Source organism: Cherax quadricarinatus, unplaced genomic scaffold, assembly GCF_038502225.1.
Source record: "Cherax quadricarinatus isolate ZL_2023a unplaced genomic scaffold, ASM3850222v1 Contig3, whole genome shotgun sequence".
In the NCBI taxonomy this organism is placed as follows: domain Eukaryota; kingdom Metazoa; phylum Arthropoda; class Malacostraca; order Decapoda; family Parastacidae; genus Cherax; species Cherax quadricarinatus.
The window spans coordinates 950917-973658 of NW_027195029.1; the positions used below are offsets into that span (position 1 = coordinate 950917).

The window sequence follows — 22742 nt, forward strand, 5'->3', positions numbered from 1 at the left end:
CTTAACGATCACCTCCAAATGCGACCAATTATGTAAGTGTATTTATGTAAGTGCGTTTGTACGTGTATGTTTGGGGGTCTGAAATGGACTAATCTACTTCACAATATTCCTTATGGAAAAAATTCGGTCAGTGCTGGCACCTGAACATACTACTGGAATGAAAAAAGTTCGTTAACCGGGGGTCCACTGTACTCACTGTAGAATTGTCAGAGCACATTATCTACGAGACAAATCTATATGTACATTAATGTGGAAACAGTCTTCCTTCCTCACTAACTCTTCTGGCATGTTCATCTTCAACAATATCCTTGTTTACAAGCAAATTAATCACCTTCCAGCAATAGACAACTTTTGGGTTATTATTAGCAGTGTTCTTCAAGTTGCAGACATGATGCCTGGCAAGGTTTTCAAGCTCATACAAGATCTCCTACATTTCACTGACAACATTCAATTGAAGAGTCCTGTGAATAGGTTCCTGAAAATCAGACCTGTATTTTTTTTTTTTAACAAGTCGGCCGTCTCCCACCGAGGCACGGTGACCCAAAAAGAAAATATTTTCATCATCATTCAACACTTTTACTTCACTCACACATAATCACTGTTTTTGCAGAGGTGCTCAGAATACAACATAATTAAAAAGTTCGGGAAAGCTTCGTACGCCACTGTTACATTCACATTTTACTAAGCCAGGCTGTGATGGATATGTGGGTCAGCAGGCCACCAGCAGCAACAGCCTGGTTGACCAGGTTAACATCAGATGAGCCTGGCCCATGGCCAGGCTCCAGTAGAAAAACTCTTACAACTTAGGGGATAAAAGAGAGTGCAAAAATTATAGGGGGATAAGTCTGTTGAGTATACCTGGCAAAGTGTATGGTAGAGTTATTATTGAAAGAATTAAGAGTAAGACGGAGAATAGGATAGCAGATGAACAAGGAGGCTTTAGGAAAGGTAGGGGGTGTGTGGACCAGGTGTTTACAGTGAAACATATAAGTGAACAGTATTTAGATAAGGCTAAAGAGGTCTTTGTGGCATTTATGGATTTGGAAAAGGCGTATGACAGGGTGGATAGGGGGGCAATGTGAAAGATGTTGCAGGTGTATGGTGTAGGAGGTAGGTTACTGAAAGCAGTGAAGAGTTTTTACGAGGATAGTGAGGCTCAAGTTAGAGTATGTAGGAAAGAGGGAAATTATTTCCAAGTAAAAGTAGGCCTTAGACAAGGATGTGTGATGTCACCGTGGTTGTTTAATATATTTATAGATGGGATTGTAAGAGAAGTAAATGCGAGGGTCTTGGCAAGAGGCGTGGAGTTAAAAGATAAAGAATCACACATAAAGTGGGAGTTGTCACAGTTGCTCTTTGCTGATGACACTGTGCTCTTGGGAGATTCTGAAGAGAAGTTGCAGAGATTGGTGGATGAATTTGGTAGGGTGTGCAAAAGAAGAAAATTGAAAGTGAATACAGGAAAGATTAAGGTTATGAGGATAACAAAAAGATTAGGTGATGAAAGATTGGATATCAGATTGGAGGGAGAGAGTATGGAGGAGGTGAATGTATTCAGATATTTGGGAGTGGACGTGTCAGCGGATGGGTCTATGAAAGATGAGGTGAATCATAGAATTGATGAGGGGAAAAGGGTGAGTGGTGCACTTAGGAGTCTGTGGAGACAAAGAACTTTGTCCTTGGAGGCAAAGAGGGGAATGTATGAGAGTATAGTTTTACCAACGGTCTTATATGGGTGTGAAGCATGGGTGATGAATGTTGCAGCGAGGAGAAGGCTGGAGGCAGTGGAGATGTCATGTCTGAGAGCAATGTGTGGTGTGAATATAATGCAGAGAATTCGTAGTTTGGAAGTTAGGAGGAGGTGCGGGATTACCAAAACTGTTGTCCAGAGGGCTGAGGAAGGGTTGTTGAGGTGGTTCGGACATGTGGAGAGTGGAGCGAAACAGAATAACTTCAAGAGTGTATCAGTCTGTAGTGGAAGGAAGGCGGGGTAGGGGTCGGCCTAGGAAAGGTTGGAGGGAGGGGGTAAAGGAGGTTTTGTGTGCGAGGGGCTTGGACTTCCAGCAGGCATGCGTGAGCGTGTTTGATAGGAGTGAATGGAGACAAATGGTTTTTAATACCTAACGTGCTGTTGGAGTGTGAGCAAAGTAACATTTATGAAGGGGTTCAGGGAAACCGGCAGGCCGGACTTGAGTCCTGGAGATGGGAAGTACAGTGCCTGCACTCTGAAGGAGGGGTGTTAATGTTGCAGTTTAAAAACTGTAGTGTAAAGCACCCTTCTGGCAAGACAGTGATGGAGTGAATGATGGTGAAAGTTTTTCTTTTTCGGGCCACCCTGCCTTGGTGGGAATCGGCCAGTGTGATAATAAAAAAATAAAAAAAATTCATCCATGAGAAAATCATGTACCAGGGAAGGCCCCTCAACTTTACTGCATAAAGAGCCAACTTTTCAGTTGAGGAGAAGACCAATGTCACTTCTAAAAATGTTACTGCTCTGACTAAAACCCTGCCAAAACCAGACCACTCAAATCATGGAACAGATGGGGCTTGAACCCATGGCAAATGAGTCCTAAGACTCACAGACAAGTCAGCTATTCAGGAAAAACAAAGTGGAAATCCACTCCTAAAGGACTAAAGAGATAAATAAAGCAAAGGAGAAGAGAGGAACACTAAGCTGCTATTCTGATGGAGTCCTGACCTGTCAGTGGAATGGCAGAAAAGGGAGACACCATTTTATCTTCTGATGCTGGCATTAAAACATTCACCAACATCCTTAGTCTAGACAACACTCAAGAAGAAAGTTGAGGTCTCCTGCCCCAATATCATCAAAGCTTACAACACTAACATGGGTAGAATTGATAAAAATGACATGCTTCAGTGGGATACGGTTGGTTTATTGAAAGAAAGAAGACATGCTCAACTATTTTTAAACTGATCCTAATGAGAGCCAGAAGATGGTATATGCAACTTGTTAGGTAAGACACATATGCAACAGTTAGACAACTTTATTCTGAGAGTTGTCTAACTGAATAAAGTTGTCTAACTGTTGCATATGTGTCTTACCTAACAACCTGTCAGTATTGTATACCATTTTGATGTTTATATGCAACTTTTTGGGTATGTGCTTGACACCACTGTCTGCACCTTGTAACTCTTGTACATGGGAAAAAAAATTGAAAATCCCTAAATAATGAGACCATATCACTGAATATTATTATTATTATAATCAAGGGGGAAGCGCTAAACCCGGAGGATTATACAGCGCCTGGGGGGGGGGGATGTGGAAGGCATTCAGGCTTAATTCGGGGAACTGGAGCACATATCACTGAATAGAGTTCAGGAAGAATCTATCATCATTTGCAAGGTTACAGAAGACAACTATGCCGTCCAGACTTTTTTCAGACGAGGCTGTCTGTGCTTCCATAAAAAAAAACTATCATGCACCTGGGCATCCTTGATGCACAGGTGTTCCTCGACTTACAATGAGGTTATGTTCAGATGAACTTATCATAAAATGAAAATACAGCAAGTCAAATAAGAATATATATATATTTTTTTTCAACAAGTCGGCCGTCTCCCACCGAGGCAGGGTGACCCAAAAAGAATAAATAAATAAATAAATAAATAAAAATATATATATATATATATATATATATATATATATTTTTATTTATTTTATTATCACACTGGCCGATTCCCACCAAGGCAGGGTGGCCCGAAAAAGAAAAACTTTCACCATCATTCACTCCATCACTGTCTTGCCAGAAGGGTGCTTTACACTACAGTTTTTAAACTGCAACATTAACACCCCTCCTTCAGAGTGCAGGCACTGTACTTCCCATCTCCAGGACTCAAGTCCGGCCTGCCGGTTTCCCTGAATCCCTTCATAAATGTTACTTGAAGGGATTCAGGGAAACCGGCAGGCCGGACTTGAGTCCTGGAGATGGGAAGTACAGTGCCTGCACTCTGAAGGAGGGGTGTTAATGTTGCAGTTTAAAAACTGTAGTGTAAAGCACCCTTCTGGCAAGACAGTGATGGAGTGAATGATGGTGAAAGTTTTTCTTTTTCGGGCCACCCTGCCTTGGTGGGAATCGGCCAGTGTGATAATAAAATAAATAAAAATATATATATATTTTTTATTTATTTATTTATTTATTTATTCTTTTTGGGTCACCCTGCCTCGGTGGGAGACGGCCGACTTGTTGAAAAAAAATATATATATATTCTTATTTGACTTGCTGTATTTTCATTTTATAATAAGTTCATCTGAACATAACCTCGTTGTATATATATATATGATAAATAAGTTAATAAATTACTGTCACTGAATAAGTAAATAAACAAATAATTACTATAACTAAATACCAGTATTGAAAGTAAATGAATACAAGTTTATGCTATCAATAAATGTACAGTACTGTACAGTACAAAAAAAAAGTTTGACAGTTTTGTAACACCATCGTAAAGTTGAAACATGCCAAGTTGAACCACCGTAAAGCAAGGAGCACCTGTACAACATGTCAGTGTATCAATCTCCAAAATCACATAGGAAAAACATGCACATTTTGCACCACAGGTGATAATATGCATTGCTGTAGATCAGGGGTTCTTAACTGAGGTATCCATAACCCTTGGGACTCAATCTCTGAACATAAGAACATAAGAAAGGAGGATAACTGCAGCAGGCCCGTTGCCCCATACTAGCCCATACAATTTGTTTTTTCTATAAATAAAAATAATAAAATCCTTATGATTTTCTTTCAGCTGTGCCATTGCTAGCTATTCATATGTAAAGTAAAACCAAGCTACTGACATTGAAGTTATACTGGCACCTAATATTAGGACTGGTGATAATGGTGATGATTTTAACAGTCTGGTGAATGGGGTATGGGGGCATATTGGGTAATCCATTGGGGGTACGTAAACATACAGAAGTACCCCTCGTCTAGATGGTTCTGCAAGGTGTGCCAGGTTAATTTCTGCCTACCAAACACCAGGAACTGTTTTGAACCAATCAACCAAACACACACAATCACCCCTTCCCCCACACATTCACAATCACCCCTTCCCCCACACATTCAAGTCATAAGGAAGACACTTGAATAATAATGGATTTACTTTGTCTGCAATGTTCAACTGATTCTTTCAATAGCTTAAAAAGTATTACCTAGGAAGTAGACTATACTTTATATAGTTTACTTAAAAATTTGACTACCCTATGTTAATTTTTGCAAATTAAATTTAAAAAAAAAAATTGTTCAAAGAATTTGCCAAACACTTGAGTAAAACAGCCTTCAAAAATCCTAAAAGCATCGTCTGTCAAGTGGATTTAAAAATCCCTCCAGAGTTTTACCAGAGAACATTCTAGGTAAAAAAGGGAGCTGTCACACACATACAGAACATTTCAAATACAGCATCAATATCTGATGTCACAGGCCAGTCAAATTACTTTTTAACATCTGATTACTGGTAACAATAACATACAAAACAAATTGTAATAAATTGCATAAATGATCATAACCACATCTCGATGCAAGAAAATTACAGAATACTAAATACTAAGACCACTACTAACCTCATATATAGAAGATAATTCTTTGAAGAAGGTGCGTACATGATTAAGAATAAACTCGTTGTCTGGAGCAACCACAACATAGGCAACATTGCGCTGTTGAGAGTATGGCTCCAGAAGTAGCTTTTCCCAGTGTCTTAGTGACTGTGGTGCTATAGATAACCAGTCTCTATCATGACCAGTTAATAGCATAGGTATTGGTAATGGTTCTGCCATATCCTCTGTGCCTCTCACAGCCATACGATGGAACTGTCTCCACGTCAGAGGACCATCAACACTAAACACTGGCTCCCAATTGACTCTCCGCCCTTTCTTTTGTATAGCTTCTTGTAAGTGTGGCTGAAGGGCCTTCATACACCTCACAATATCTTTAGAACATCTGGGACCATCGAATTGGTAATAGCACCATTTGTGCATGCACTGAAGTCTGATTCCTGGGGAGCCACTTTCACTATCACTAAGATTTGCTCCTCTAGACTGTTCAACTGCCATACATGCAATTTCATTTCCATCCTTATAATCCACTAAATTTAACAAAATGTCTCGTCTAGTATTTTGGTACACAGTCGTTGATCTATATATAACACTAGATGGCGCACTTAACGTTACTAAGCACTGGCTTTGCAAAAGACGAAACATAGATTGAGGTATCTGATCTAAAATACTGGTTTCACGGTCAGCATTATCTACACCCTTATTATCCATTAGCAAAAGCAAGGACTGTTTTTTGCGTTCAGTTGCTAGAGCCTCATGGAGGCCAGTAAGGTCCACTTCATCCTCGTAAAACAAACCAGCCTGAAAGGCTAACCTTCTATTAACTATCGCAGAAAAACCACAGTTGCACTTAATACTTTCTTCTTCCACACTTAGATGTGTAGGGGGCAAATAAAGAGTTCCATCATTACCACGAATATTACCTACATTTTTCTGGCTATTGTTACACACACACATTGTGCAAGAGTCAAAATTGTGATCTCTAAATAGGTTCACACTAGAGTCTTGCAGTGCAACATTAACAATGAGGGAATTGGCTTCAGGTACTTGGTTAAGCCCCATAGTAGGAGGCTCTACCGACGGCAGTGTCTTGTTGAGGTAAGATGACTGATTGGACGCTGGTGATGGTAGCTCGTAGTTCATTGGTGGACCTGCTGATGCAGGCCCAACACTACCAGGCCCACGTTGAGACCCAGGACCACCGTCTGATGCAGGGCCTCCAATACTAGAGGTCATGGGTGATATGGGAGACAATCCCACCTTTTGACCATGACTACCAGTTGGTGGGCCCCCATGCAGGGGCCCCATATGGACCATGGGAGGAGCTGATCCATGTGACTTATCAGAAACTGGAAATTGCCAAGAAGGTTTGTATACCCATTCCTCTGGAATAGTGACGATTGTTTTATGTTCCTGACTGGGAAGGTTTAGAAGAGGAGCATACTTTATTGACCCAACAAACATAGACAGAGAGGGCGGTCGGTAGACAGCTAGCATCTGTGCTGGTTCTTCTTTTATGGGAATAGCACAGGGTTCTAGTGTATTTATGATCCTAGGTTCTTCAATACGCTCCTGCTTAATACTGATGACCTGAGATACTGTATCATCTAAAGCAGTGTCATGGTCAGGATTGTGTTCATGGGATGGGGGTGTTGGGAACATTTTGGTTAACTCCACTAGACTTGCATTCACACTGGTTTTGTTATTTCCGCCTCCACTATTTTTATTATTAATGACTGCAGCAGTGTCTTCAGGTCCTCCCGATGGTTTATTAGATCCTGGAGGTGTGTGGTCTGGGAATGTGGCCTGAAAAACATATGCTGATTGAAAACACTAAGAATAGTATTCCACATCAAATTATTCCAACTTCTAAAGTTAGATATACAAATTGATATAAAAAATTAATGGAAGTTTAACAAGAAGAACAAGGCAACATAGAGTGAGGTGAAGTTTGTCAATAATGTAGAGCATTTGCATACAATACCATGGCTAAAACAATTAGTACTAGCCAATGATTTAGAAAGGAAATTTTTTAAAAAATTTTGGTCTGTTCTGTTTCACTACCAAGTCACTCACAGCTTACTAATGGTCCAGGATGGACCAAAACATTGCCTCAAGTGTCCTCTCCAAATTGTGTAACAGACAAGATCTGTATACATAAAAAAAAAAAGGCAGATCAAGCAAGTGATTGGCTAAAAGCTACACACCTATCATTGTTATATATGATGTAATGATTAAAATTTAGTAAGTGGATCAAAATACTCCTTGTAAGAAAGCAGAAATAAGAAATGCTATTGTGTTAAGACTGCAAACAATTTTTCAAATATACTTTTTGGGAAAACTGTCTAAAAAAAAATATTGAAAGTGAAGACAAATGCAGGGCAATTAACACTGAAAAATACTAGCATTTATTACAGGTAGACACTGGCAGAAGTTGACAAGTAGTGTACAAAGAAACTAAGACATTTTACTAAGTAAAATGTTGTGAAATAAAAGGTTTACCCGTTTAAATTAATTCCAGGCGTCTTTGAATTTCTAATAAAAATGAAACAGATGACAACTTATTTTGAGGATTACATTTATATACAGTATGGAACACTAAAATATAAACAAAAATGAGACACATACCAGATAGGACTGAATCAGATTTATCCCTGATTGCTGATGATTTAAAACTATTTAAGAGAATTAAAACAGAAGAGGAGAAGGAAAGCTTCCAAAAGTATTTGGACAAACTACAAGACTGGTCAGGTAAGTGGTTGCTTGAATTAAACCCCAGTTAAAGCAAAGTTATGAAAGTTGGGGCAAGGACAAGAAGACTGGACATGGGAGTAAAGACTGAGGACAGGGAGCTGCACACCTTACTCGAAGAGAAGACCTAATGGTGAGCACAGTGCCCAGTATATCACCAGAGGCTCACATCTACTGAATAACCTCAGCAGCCAATGATTGTCTGACACATCTCTGAGTAGCCTTTAGGAATCTCAACAGTTATTCTGGGTCATTTATACAACATGTCAGGCCCAGTTTAGAGAATGCAACACTAGTATGAAACCCACATTGGAGAAAGCATGTCAAAAAACTGGAGAAAGTGCAGAATTATGCAACGAGATTTGCTCCTGAGCAATGGGGTAACAGCTATGAGGTGAGGCTTATGGGACTGAAGCTAACAGCATTGGAGGACAGAAAAACTAGCGGAGACATCATGATAACATACAAGATACTCAAGTGGAATTGATAGGGTAGACAGAGACAGGCTGTTGAGAGGCAGGAAACAGGTACTCAAGACACAGATGGAAGTTAAGTTGCAGATGAGCCAAACTGTGGATGTCAGGAAGTACTTTTTCAGTCTCAGAGTGGTAGGAAAATGGAATGATCTTGACAAAGTGGTGTAGGCAAGCTCTATACATAGTTTTAAGAGCAGTAACAATAGGGCTCACAAGCCTAGGAGGAAGTGAATCAGGCAAGCAGCATGTCCAGGAGTGGAACCCTCCCTGCCATTACAAATAAGCATGTACAGGTACAGACAACTCCATGTTCACTGCATATTCCAATTCTCGTCTAATATGTTGCCAACAGTTACTGGAAAGGTAGCCAGTGTTGCATAGAACATTCTGATAAATTAGACAGATGTGCAACTCTTGGATATCTTTATTGAGGAAACGTTTCGCCACACAGTGGCTTCATCAGTCCATACAAAGGAGAATCTTGAAGAACAGGAGGAGAATGAGGTAATCAGTCCCTCAACCTTGAGTATGCCGTATTCTATTCAAGATTGATGGACTGACCACATCGACTCAAGGTTGAGGGACTGATTACCTCATTCTCCTCCTGTTCTTCAAGATTCTCCTTTGTATGGACTGATGAAGCCATTGTGTGGCAAAACGTTTCCTCAATAAAGATAACCAAGAGTTGCACATGCGTCTAATTTATCAACATGTCGGTTCTCTGAACCATTCATCATATAGAACATTCTCACAATTTCATTAATGTGATGTGGTTTTTCCCATATTTTTTTTAATAACGACTACTAGGTTCCTGAATATATGAGGTTTTTTGTATTTTATCACCCAAACTATATGCTTAGTGTGGCCTGTTTTTTTTTTTTTTCAACAAGTCGGCCGTCTCCCACCGAGGCAGGGTGACCCAAAAAAGAAAGAAAACAATTTTCTTCTTCTTATTCTTTTTAGTAATCTTTACAGGAAAAGGGGTTACTAGCCCATTGTTCCCGGCATTTTAGTTGACTTTTACAACACGCATGGCTTACGGAGGAAAGATTCTTATTCCACTTCCCCATGGATATAAAAGGAAAAGTAATAAGACCAAGAACTATTAAGATAAAATCAAAGAAAACTCAGATGAGTGTGTATAAATAAATGTGTACATGTATGTGTAGTGTGACCTAAGTGTAAGTAGAAGTAGCAAGACATGCCTGTAATCTTGCATATTTATGAGACAGACAAAAGACATCAGCAATCCTACCATCATGTAAAATAATCACAGGCTTTCGTTTTACACTCACTTGGCAGGATGGTAGTACCTCCCTGGATGGTTGCTGTCTACCAACCTACTACCACAGGATGGTAGTACCTCTCTGGATGGTTGCTGTCTACCAACCTACTACCACAGGACGGTAGTACCTCCTTGGGTGGTTGCTGTCTACCAACCTACTACCACAGGACGGTAGTACCTCCCTGGGTGGTTGCTGTCTACCAACCTACTACCACAGGACGGTAGTACCTCCCTGGGTGGTTGCTGTCTACCAACCTACTACCACAGGACGGTAGTACCTCCCTGGGTGGTTGCTGTCTACCAACATACTACCACAGGACGGTAGTACCTCCCTGGGTGGTTGCTGTCTACCAACCTACTACCACAGGACGGTAGTACCTCCCTGGGTGGTTGCTGTCTACCAACCTACTACCACAGGACGGTAGTACCTCCCTGGGTGGTTGCTGTCTACCAACCTACTACCACAGGATGGTAGTACCTCCCTGGGTGGTTGCTGTCTACCAACCTACTACCACAGGACGGTAGTACCTCCCTGGGTGGTTGCTGTCTACCAACCTACTACCACAGGACGGTAGTACCTCCCTGGGTGGTTGCTGTCTACCAACCTACTACCACAGGACGGTAGTACCTCCCTGGGTGGTTGCTGTCTACCAACCTACTACCACAGGACGGTAGTACCTCCCTGGGTGGTTGCTGTCTACCAACCTACTACCACAGGACGGTAGTACCTCCCTGGGTGGTTGCTGTCTACCAACCTACTACCACAGGACGGTAGTACCTCCCTGGGTGGTTGCTGTCTACCAACCTACTATCTACTGGCCTGTTTCTGATCACTAATATATTCCATCACTATTTGCTCTATCTATCCAGGTCTTCTTTCCTACTGTTTTAATTGATGGGAGTGCTAAACCTGTAGGATTCACATATCATCTGGGAAATAGGGAGGGCTCAGGTACAGAGGTAGGTGAGAGTCCTGTTCTTAGGGTCAGGAGCCCCTAAATACCTCTCCCTTGAGGGGACCCTCAGGGATGGCTTTTTTATTTATACGAGATCTTTGCACCATCCACAAATATGCTTATATTATGTAGTTTTATCTCCATGGGGAAGTGGAACAGAATTCTTCCTCCGTAAGTCGTGCGTGTCGTAAGAGGCGACTAAAATGCCAGGAGCAAGGGGCTAGTAACCCCTTCTCCTGTATATATTACTAAATGTAAAAGGAGAAACTTTCGTTTTTCCTTTTGGGCCACCCCGCCTCGGTGGGATACAGCCGGTGTGTTGAAAGAAGAAAGAAGAATGTAGTTTTAATTTTTTCTGGCTAATAATTTTTATAATTAGAAACAGTATTGTGGCAGCTATCAATCTTTGTGGCACCTTACTAGTGACATTACCCAACATAGACATTACACTTCTTATTGCTCTTCAAATTTTCCTCTAAACTAAGTCTCCCATCCACCATAACAGTTTGCCTTTTATTCATTCTGTTTTGCAGTTTCCAGAAAAATCTTTCATGAGGAACTACTGAAAGTTTTCATGAAGCCTCTATAAATACAATCATAACATTCATATCTTTCTTGAATAATTTATGACTGACATAACTTAATATTTTGATTTACAAGAATTTATTAATTTGAAACTAAACTGCTTGCTACTAATCCACCTTTTTCATCCCAAGTGTTTAATTAAATTTTCTCTAATGTCTTTTTCTACCACTATTTTCACAAGGACTCTCAAGACATGTCTATAGTTCAAATGGTCTGGACATTTTTTTGAATAACAACCAATTTTTTATGTCCACTTGTTTACCTGCTTGTAGTAAAATCCCAAAGATTTTCACTGCAACATTCTACCTAAATACAGCAGTAAACTTCCATATCTGCAAGGAATACCTTCCAAGACTTACTGTGGATAACTGATACTGAGGAAAGTAGTGAATTCTATATATAATTCATTTTTCGTTAACATACACATCTATGATTAAGTTTAATTGAAAAATTATGCACAATAGGTGGAGAATTAGCACATTTTCAACGATGGTCAGCACTTCACAGCTTCTCTTAAGCTTTGAAGAACTGCCACCTTCACTACTTTTGTGCTTGGGGGCCATTATGAAGCAAAATTAAGGGTTGTTTTCTGGCCACGGTAAACCATGGATAACTGAAACTTTGAAAACAGAATCCACAGATATCAGGGTCCTACTGTATAACAAAATATTTTTTGAAATAAAAACTTACATCATCCACAGGAGAATCTGAATCGAAGATTTCATCTAAATCTGATAAAGAAGGCTGGAGTCCTTCTATTGTGTATAAATTTCCAGTTTTCTTTGGTTGAGAAGGAGAATGTGGGTCATGCGATGACCGAACACTGCCCGGAGTTTTGGCCTCGTCTTTATCAAGGCCGTCTTTCCGTTTGATTACCTCCTGAGTAGTAACAGATCCAAGGTCATCGTCGGAGTCACAGGGGTCGGCTTCTCTCTTGATACCACCGGGATATTTAGCTGGTAAACCATTCATTTCCGGAATCTGTTAAAACAAGTGATTATTAAAGCCATTATAGCTTATGATTATAAAAATGCAATTAGGCAGATCTCTATTTTTTTTTTTTTTTAGATTTTTTTGGTTAAGTGTTTTGCAGTGTTTCTGTAGTGATTCTATAGAGTTTTTATAGTGTTTTGCAGTGTTTTTGTTATCAGAGGAAACTGTAGGAGTCATACTGTGCTCGGAAAAATGGGAGGTAATTAAATTTTTCTGAAGAAGAGGTGGCTCATATTGGTTGGTTCAATAGCCTTTCATCAGCTATCATTGCTACAATATTCTCAGAGTGGTATAGATTTAGTTGAGACCCAACTCAACTAAATCTATACCACTCTTAGAATCAAGATCTATCAACACAGAACACAAAGGCACAATACCATGACTGGAATAATACACAAATAACCAGTAGTTAATGGTGCAAGTTGGACCAAAACGCTGCCATAAAGTTCCTTTCTCCAATGTGTGGGTTTGTGTATCTTTTTTTTTTTTTTTTATTATCACACTGGCCGATTCCCACCAAGGCAGGGTGGCCCGAAAAAGAAAAACTTTCACCATCATTCACTCCATCACTGTCTTGCCAGAAGGGTGCTTTACACTACAGTTTTTAAACTGCAACATTAACACCCCTCCTTCAGAGTGCAGGCACTGTACTTCCCATCTCCAGGACTCAAGTCCGGCCTGCCGGTTTCCCTGAACCCCTTCATAAATGTTACTTTGCTCACACTCCAACAGCACGTCAAGTATTAAAAACCATTTGTCTCCATTCACTCCTATCAAACACGCTCACGCATACCTGCTGGAAGTCCAAGCCCCTCGCACACAAAACCTCCTTTACCCCCTCTCTCCAACCTTTCCTAGGCCGACCCCTACCCCGCCTTCCTTCCACTACAGACTGATACACTCTTGAAGTCATTCTGTTTCGCTCCATTCTCTCTACATGTCCGAACCACCTCAACAACCCTTCCTCAGCCCTCTGGACAACAGTTTTGGTAATCCCGCACCTCCTCCTAACTTCCAAACTACGAATTCTCTGCATTATATTCACACCACACATTGCCCTCAGACATGACATCTCCACTGCCTCCAGCCTTCTCCTCGCTGCAACATTCATCACCCATGCTTCACACCCATATAAGAGCGTTGGTAAAACTATACTCTCATACATTCCCCTCTTTGCCTCCAAGGACAAAGTTCTTTGTCTCCACAGACTCCTAAGTGCACCACTCACTCTTTTCCCCTCATCAATTCTATGATTCACCTCATCTTTCATAAACCCATCCGCTGACACGTCCATATATCTGAATACATTCACCTCCTCCATACTCTCTCCCTCCAATCTGATATCCAATCTTTCATCACCTAATCTTTCTGTTATCCTCATAACCTTACTCTTTCCTGTATTCACCTTTAATTTTCTTCTTTTGCACACCCTACCAAATTCATCCACCAATCTCTGCAACTTCTCTTCAGAATCTCCCAAGAGCACAGTGTCATCAGCAAAGAGCAGCTGTGACAACTCCCACTTTGTGTGTGATTCTTTATCTTTTAACTCCACGCCTCTTGTCAAGACCCTCGCATTTACTTCTCTTACAACCCCATCTATAAATATATTAAACAACCACGGTGACATCACACATCCTTGTCTAAGGCCTACTTTTACTGGGAAATAATTTCCCTCTTTCCTACATACTCTAACTTGAGCCTCACTATCCTCGTAAAAACTCTTCACTGCTTTCAGTAACCTACCTCCTACACCATACACTTGCAACATCTGCCACATTGCCCCCCTATCCACCCTGTCATATGCCTTTTCCAAATCCATAAATGCCACAAAGACCTCTTTAGCCTTATCTAAATACTGTTCACTTATATGTTTCACTGTAAACACCTGGTCCACACACCCCCTACCTTTCCTAAAGCCTCCTTGTTCATCTGTTATCCTATTCTCCGTCTTACTCTTAATTCTTTCAATAATAACTCTACCATACACTTTACCAGGTATACTCAGCAGACTTATCCCCCTATAATTTTTGCACTCTCTTTTATCCCCTATCAATACAATATAGACCAAACTCAACTAAATCTATTACAATCTATTTCAAACAACATCAACAAGACTATTTTACATTCCTAAAAATCTATTACAATCTATTTCAAACAACTTTTTTAACAGTCTTTGTATGAGATAACAGTAATACTTACAGGAAAATGTTATTCACTTTTCAAATCAGGTTTTACAAATGTATTTACCAGCAATTTCAGAAAGCACACTCCCTCCTTATGTACCTACAACCAATTTAGTGGATTCTCCTACCCCAGATGTCCTGAGGTCAGACTTCCTTGTCAAATGCCTGGTCAACCAGGCTGTTGCTAAAGAATGAGACATCTGTGTAACATTTGGGAATCTTTATTGTGGAAATACTTCCTAACATCTCTTCGATTCATCCGAGTCTTCAACTTCCAATTGTGGTCCCTTGTTTGTGTGTCTCATCTCTGGAACATCCTGTCACTCTTCAGTCCAATAGAGAGAAATACATAGGAAGATGAGGAGGAAGAAGCCACCGGCTGGCAAAATGCTTCCACAATAGAGGTTCCCATATGCTGCGTTGTTAGTTTTCTGAACCATTTATGTCATAGGTCGTTGCTGCAAACTACTGTCCACATCTTAATCCAGTCATCATACCAATTAGCAGTGACATTCAATAAACCACTATTCAAGCCCCTAAAATATTTTAATTGACTTTACATCTACAATATACAGAGTTAGACTGTAACAATAACCTGAAGTCAATTACATCTTGAGAGAAATAACAGTAGGAAACAGAGAAAAATGTTATCCTGCCTGTCTCTATTCTTTCTTCCAAACTTCTACAGTGAAGAGAATACTAGAGATTTATACACAAATAGCCCACACATAGGAGACAGAAGCTCACAACGACATCTTGGTCCAACTTGGACCATTTATAAAGTGACACTAACACGAGAGTGAGGGAGCCTGTATATATTGGTGAGGCAGACAGGGACAGGACCAAGAGAGGAAGAAAAAGTAGTGGTAGTGGCAAGGATGGTAGTGGTAGTAGTAGTAGAAGTAATAATGGTGGTAGAAAGTAGGGAGAGTAATTTAGTGGCTAAATAGATGTATGTGATAATGAAATGTAAAAAAAAAATTTAGACATGTGTAAATGATATAGAGCTCTTCACATATTGTTACATTTAGAGTGAGATTTTGAACCTATATGAATAGCAGAAGCATTTTAACAGCTGTCAAAGAGTCTTAAAGTAGTTAGACATTAATTATCCAGGTCTTTCAGTGGCCTCACTTCCCGCTTAAACCAAATGGAAGTTATGCATTATTTACCAAGAAGATAAAGCAAGTCATATAGCAACTAGGGTAAATGGGAAACAGTCAGGTTCAATTCATGAAAGGGAAGGACAAGTTATCTTTCATGTATCAAGACTCCCCTCACTCACATTATGGAACCTCCCTTCAAGGAAGAGTTATTCACACCTAACTGATAAAAATAAATGGTATAAAATACCGACACAATGGAAACAAACACATATGCAGTTTATTGTGATACTTTATTGACAACATTTCGCCCACACAGTGGGCTTTTTCAAGTCACAAACAGATCTGTGACTTGAAAAAGCCCACTGTGTGGTCGAAACGTTGTCAATAAAGGATCACATTAAACTGCATATGTGTTTATGTTTCCACCTAACTGATAAGTGGAAGAGGAAAGTTTACACGCACCAGAATCTTGGGACCTCAACAACACTAAGAGGATCTAACCTTTAAGGTGGTAATGAACCAATACAAGTGTAACATAGAATAATTCAGTGCTCTTAAGTTTCTCGATGGAGATCTGTTTGTGACTTGATAAAGCCCACTGTGTGGGTGAAATGTAATCAATAAAGGATCCAATTCAACTGCATTTGTGTCTATTTCTCCCTAAAGTTCTTCAATGGCTGACCATACCAATGTACACTACACAAAATAAACAGTTAGCCATTTCTTTTTTCAACACATCAGCTATTTCCCACCAAGGCAGGGTCACCCAAAAACGAAAACACACTTTCATCATCACTCGCTCCAGAGACATGCATATACTATAACTATGTATTTCAAGAGCCTCATAAGCCTCCCTTAAGAGAGTGAATGTGATTTATGACTTACCTCCTGACCCATCTCTGGTCTATAAGGGTCCATGTGTTCCTGGATGTGAGCTGGTCTGTAGGGCGGCCAAAGAGGTTCTTCTACTTTAGGCTCTGACGGTTTAAACTTCTTTACAGGATGATGAAGCCTGCCACAAAGAAAATAATTATAAGAAAATAGTGAAATGTATACATTTCATATTCTTAAGAACATCACTCAAATTTAAATTGTATAAATGCACATGAGGAGCAACGGTGCACTGTGAAATACTTTGCAAAGGAAGGTAGTGGTGTTATGTTGATGGTACGTACTGTGACTGCGTACAATGATCTATTGTGATACAATCAATGATGAAAAATGTGTTTAGTGACAGTAATTATACAGTATTCACCTAGATGTGTATACAGGTGTTGAGATACAGCACCTGGCCCTACCACTAAACTCATATCCTATTCCAATGGATAATCAGTAACTATTACAGAATAGTACTCACTTATGTGTGGTTGTAGGATATACCTTTGATGAGTTGAGAGAATTTTTCTACTCCTGGAGCCCGGCCATAGGCCAGGCTCGTCTGGTGGTAGCCTGATCAACCAGACTGTTGTTGCTGGTGGCCTGCTGACCCACATATCCATCACAGCCTGGCTGATTTAGCACCTGGTGAAGGAACCAAGTCCCAGCTGCTGGCCCTGCCTCTCAACTTGCCTCTTGCCAAATTCACTCCATCCTAGCCTCATAGGCCCCCTATCATACCTCCTTTGAAAAGTATGTATGGTGCTTGCCTTCACCACTTCCTCAACGAGATCACTCAACTCTCCGTCCACCCTGGGACTTAAGAAATACTTCCTGACATCTCTGCGCCTCATCTGTCCCTAACTTCCACCATATCCTTGAATTCCCATTTCTCGCTTCTCAGAACAGTTTTTCCTCTCTACACTAACTTATTTAGCTATCGAAACTTTGCAGCTCAGTCCCTGGAACCATTATGTGCCTCTGTAATCTTCTGACTACTGCCCACAGAATGGGTATGGGGTGCATAATGAAGATATTAAACTAACTTTCTACCTATAAATTTACCTGTGAGTATTTTGTATGTTGCTGTCTTGCCAAATGTGTACTGATATCACAGTTCGGATGACCCTCTAACCTACAACATCCTCGCGTCCCTCCATGAAAGTGCAAGAACTGTACTTTCCACCTCCAGGACTAAAGTCCAGTTAACCAGTGTCCCCTGAATCCATGCATGTTACTGTGCTCTCACTCCAACAGCACATCAAGTCACAAAAACCACTTGTTTCCACTCACTCTGATCTAACACACTCATACAATCCTGTCAAATGTTAAGCTTCCTAGTAAATTAATAAATAGCATCAGGAAACAGGAACCAAACAAAACAAATTAACCATAAAGAACAAAACATCACAATACCATGACTGGACCAATACACAAATAACCCACACATAGGAGATGTTGTGGTCTGACTTGGACCATTAGTCACATGAAGGTAATGGAGCCAATTTAAACACTAACCACGCATTTAATTTGGTGTAGTCATAGAGGACGGGGCTGGGTTTCTCTAATTCCAAGAGGGAATGGTAGTCGGTGCCAGGAAGAGATGGTCGCTTCAATCCTCGTATAGAACCATTGCTGCTTCCAAGTCCGCCCAAACTACTGCTGGTGTCATTTGATTCCATGCCATTCCCTCTATCGCCTCCACCATACGGAGACATACCCTGAAATGTTTTAACGAGAGTTATACAAAACTTTCATAATACAGATGCTCCTCACTTTACAATGGTTTGACTTATGATATTTCAGCTTTACAATGTTGTGATAGTGATGCACATTCAGTACTGTACAGTATTGTATATTTATTGATAGGATAAACTTGTGTTCATTTAGTTTTCAGTCCTCGTATTTGGTTATAGTAATTACTGGTTTATTTGCTTATTGAGTGATAGCAGTTATTTATTTACTTATTTATCATATCATTCATATTCGACTTATGATACTTTCAACTTACAACAGATTCCCTGGAACATAACCCCATTGTAAGTCAAGGAACACCAGTAAACACATACATGTACAAGCATATATATACACACTCCTCTGGGCTTTCTTCTATTTTCTTACTAGTTCTTGTTCTTGTTTATTTCCTCTTACCTCCATGGGGAAGTGGAACAGAATTCTTCCTCCGTAAGCCATGCGTGTTGTAAGAGGCGACTAAAATGCCAGGAGCAAGGGGCTAGTAGCCCTTTCTCCTGTATATACATGTATTACTAAATGTAAAAGGAGAAACTTTTGTTTTTCCTTTTGGGCCACCCCGCCTCGGTGGGATACGGCCGGTGTGTTGAAAGAAAGAAGAAAGACCCTTGATGAGTTCTGAGAGTCTACTCCCAGAGCCCAGCCATAGGCCAGGTTAATCTGGCATTTGCCTGGTCAACCAGGCTGTTCCTGCTAGTGGCCCACTGCCCCACATATCTATCACAGCCTTCAATGTATATACAAAGATATATACATTTTTTTTTTTTTTTTTTTTTTCAACAAGTCGGCCGTCTCCCACCGAGGCAGGGTGACCCAAAAAAGAAAGAAAATCCCCAAAAAGAAAATACTTTCATCATCATTCAACACTTTCACCACACTCGCACATTATCACTGTTTTTGCAGAGGTGCTCAGAATACAACAGTCTAGAAGCATAAACATATAAAGATACACAACATATCCCTCCAAACTGCCAATATCCCAAACCCCTCCTTTAAAGTGCAGGCATTGTACTTCCCATTTCCAGGACTCAAGTCCGACTATATGAAAATAACCGGTTTCCCTGAATCCCTTCACTAAATATTACCCTGCTCACACTCCAACAGATCGTCAGGTCCCAAGTACCATTCGTCTCCATTCACTCCTATATATACATACCTCTGTGTATATACCCTTCATTGTGCTCCCAATAATGATCCTTTTTACAGTATAAAAGAAAAGATGAAATCATCATTCAACAAACAGGTCACCTTAATTATTTTTTAATTAACACGTCGGCTGTTTCCCACCAAGGCAGGACAACCCAAAAAAGAAGAAACACTTTCATTACCATTCACTCCATCACTGTCTTGCCAGAGGTGTGCCAACACCATAGTTCAAAAACTGCAACATATCTCCACCCCTCCTTCAAAGTGCAGGCATTGTTACTTCCCACCTCCAGGAGTCAAGTCCAGCTAACCAGTTTCCCCAAATCCCTTCATAAATGATACTTTGCTCACACCACACCCCAACAGCACATCACCATAAAAACCATTTCCCTCCACTCCCTCTTATCTAACGCGCTCACGTACGCTTGCTGGAAGTCGAAGCCCCCTTGCACACAAAACCTCCTTTACCCCCCTCCCTCCAACCTTTCCAAGGGCAACCCCTGCCCTCCACTTTCCCATAATAATGATACTACTAGCCTTAAATTATCTATACTTTATTTTTTTAACACGCTGACCATTTCCCACCAAGGCAGGGTGACCCAAAAAAGAAAAAAAAAAAGAAAGAAAAAAACCAAAAAGAAACAAAAAAAAAAACTTTCATTATCATTCGACACTTTCACCATCACTCATACATAATCACTCTTTGCAGAGGAGCCCAGATAAGACAGATTAGTCACTCCAAACTGCCAATATGTACTTCACATTTCCAGGACACAAGTCCGGCTACATTAATACTGCTGGAATTATTGTAATAATTGTAAGTGCTAGAGATTATACTTCTCGGAACAAGTGCACCAAGTCACCCATGATGCACTACAGCCTCTCCTCACTTAACGATGGAGTTCCGTTCCTAAGACCACGTCGTTAAACAAATTCGTGGCTAAGTGAGGAGCATACTATAATGGTAGTGAGTTTGTGTCAACCATCTTTGATATTGTTTTAATGTCACCTTTGTACCATTTATAACATTTCTGGTATATTTTTATATGTTTATATAGTAGTGTACTGTATATTGTAATAAACAGAATAAAGGAAATCAGCTCTAATATACATTATTTAGGTATAAATACCGGTCAGAGAGCCCGTTGTAAGTCCAAGGCATCCGTAAACGAGTACGTCGTTAAGTGAGGAGAGGCTGCATTGTATTAACTAAAATACATAAATGAAAAATACAGATCAAAATAAATTTAAATCTAAAAAAAAAATGATACTGATTATAATGTCAAAGTAAAAAGTTTTAGAAAAAAATTCCCACAGGATGTGGGGGATCTTCAAGGGGTGAGGGTGGGTGGAGATGTGTTTCCTTACAATTACTGTTATTCACTTAGCAGTAAATAGGTACTTGGGCCCTAGTCAACTGTTGTGGGTGGTACACCAGGGGTGGTAGAATGTCTTCATTAGGGCTGATCTTTGAAATGAGCTGAGGTAGCATAAAATTGTTACCCCTCTCAATAAAATGGGGCAGAATAGTGGCACTTGGCTTGTAATCTGCTGAAATGGGATTACATCTCTTACCCTGTAAATGAACTAAGGTAAATAACAGCTGTTACCCTATAAATGAACTAAGGTGAATAACAGCTGTTACCCTGTAAATGAACCAAGGTTGAATAACAGCTGTTACCCTGTAAATGAACCAAGATAATAGCCCTTACCATGTCAATGAACCAAGAAAACAGCTCTTACCCTACAAATGAACCAAGGTAAAACAACAGCTCTTACCTTACAAATGAACCAAGGTAAGATAACAGCTCTTACCCTACAAATGAACCAAGGTATAACACCACCACCTAGCATACAAATACAAGGGATGCACTCACCTGGTTGTTAGGCGATGATACGGACTTAGGACCCATTATGTCAGAGATGTTGGGCTTTACATCTATTGAGTCAAGAGGTGCAGGGGTGGAAGGGTCGCCAACTGATGTATTAGAAGGTGGTGGATGAGGACTTAAAGTTGGCATGGTAGGCTCTGTGGAAAGGTCAAAATTATTACTAATACCGTGACTGGAACAATACATAACCCACACATAAGAGGATGAAATGTGGCAACAAGTTTCATTCCCTTATTTGCTGGTTGTTTGTGCATTACCAATTATTAACTTAATAAAAAAAATGTCATTTGATGAACAAAAAGTGAGTAGAGATCTAGTGCAGAAGAAATAACTGGGTTAGTCCCGCTGTTATTGATAGTTCTCGTCTTGTTTACGATGAATACTCGTATAAGTATACCCTTCAAGGAAGGTGCCTTGACAAAGCAATCTTGATTCAAGGAATTGCAGCATCAATCCCTTGGATCAAAGTTAGGTTTTGGGCTACTGTAGGGCCCAGCTTGTACAGCAGGTAGGTTTTGGGCTACTGTAGGGCCCTGCTTATACAGCAGGTAGGCTTCAGGCTACTGTAGGGCCCTGCTTATACAGCAGGTAGATTTCAGGCTACTGTAGGGCTCCACTTATACAGCAGGTTAGACTCTTCGCTACTGTAGGACCCCACATATACAGCAGATTAGGTTCCAGGCTACTGTAAGGCCCTGCTTATACAGCAGGTTAAGTTCCAGGCTACTGCTGTAAAGTGAAACAGCCATTTTTCACTTTCAAATGTATATAAAAGTCTGATAACATATTTACATTAGGCCTAAAAACATGCATATACAGTACACACATTACTAACCTTAAGATATTTTCATCCTTAGCTTATAGTGACTGGTGAATATATTTATTATAGGATTTTTTTTTTTTTTTATTATCACACCGGCCGATTCCCACCAAGGCAGGGTGGCCCGAAAAAGAAAAACTTTCACCATCATTCACTCCATCACTGTCTTGCCAGAAGGGTGCTTTACACTACAGTTTTTAAACTGCAACATAAATAAATAAAAAAACTACAATTGAAAACCACTGCATTAGTGAAATGCTGTAGAGTGAGGCCTGTCTGTAGTTTTCTTTTTTAACGATGCTGTTGTATTATGGTCTGATGAGCGAGTGCTTGTAAATTTCTCTAAACAGGC

At 40.2% G+C, this 22742-nt stretch overlaps 1 protein-coding gene across 2 annotated transcripts in view; it reads right to left on the reverse strand.

The window, feature by feature from the left end:
* The window catches only part of skd (mediator complex subunit skuld), a 320744-nt gene that overhangs the window by 23845 nt on the left and 274157 nt on the right, over positions 1-22742 (reverse strand). For both annotated transcript variants that reach the window (XM_070079690.1, XM_070079689.1), the window contains 5 exons: positions 21556-21707; positions 18299-18501; positions 16790-16916; positions 12310-12600; positions 5576-7372 (listed from right to left, as the gene is read on the reverse strand). In XM_070079690.1, the coding sequence (XP_069935791.1) occupies positions 5576-7372; positions 12310-12600; positions 16790-16916; positions 18299-18501; positions 21556-21707 (2570 nt within the window). The remainder of the gene's footprint in view (positions 1-5575; positions 7373-12309; positions 12601-16789; positions 16917-18298; positions 18502-21555; positions 21708-22742) is intronic.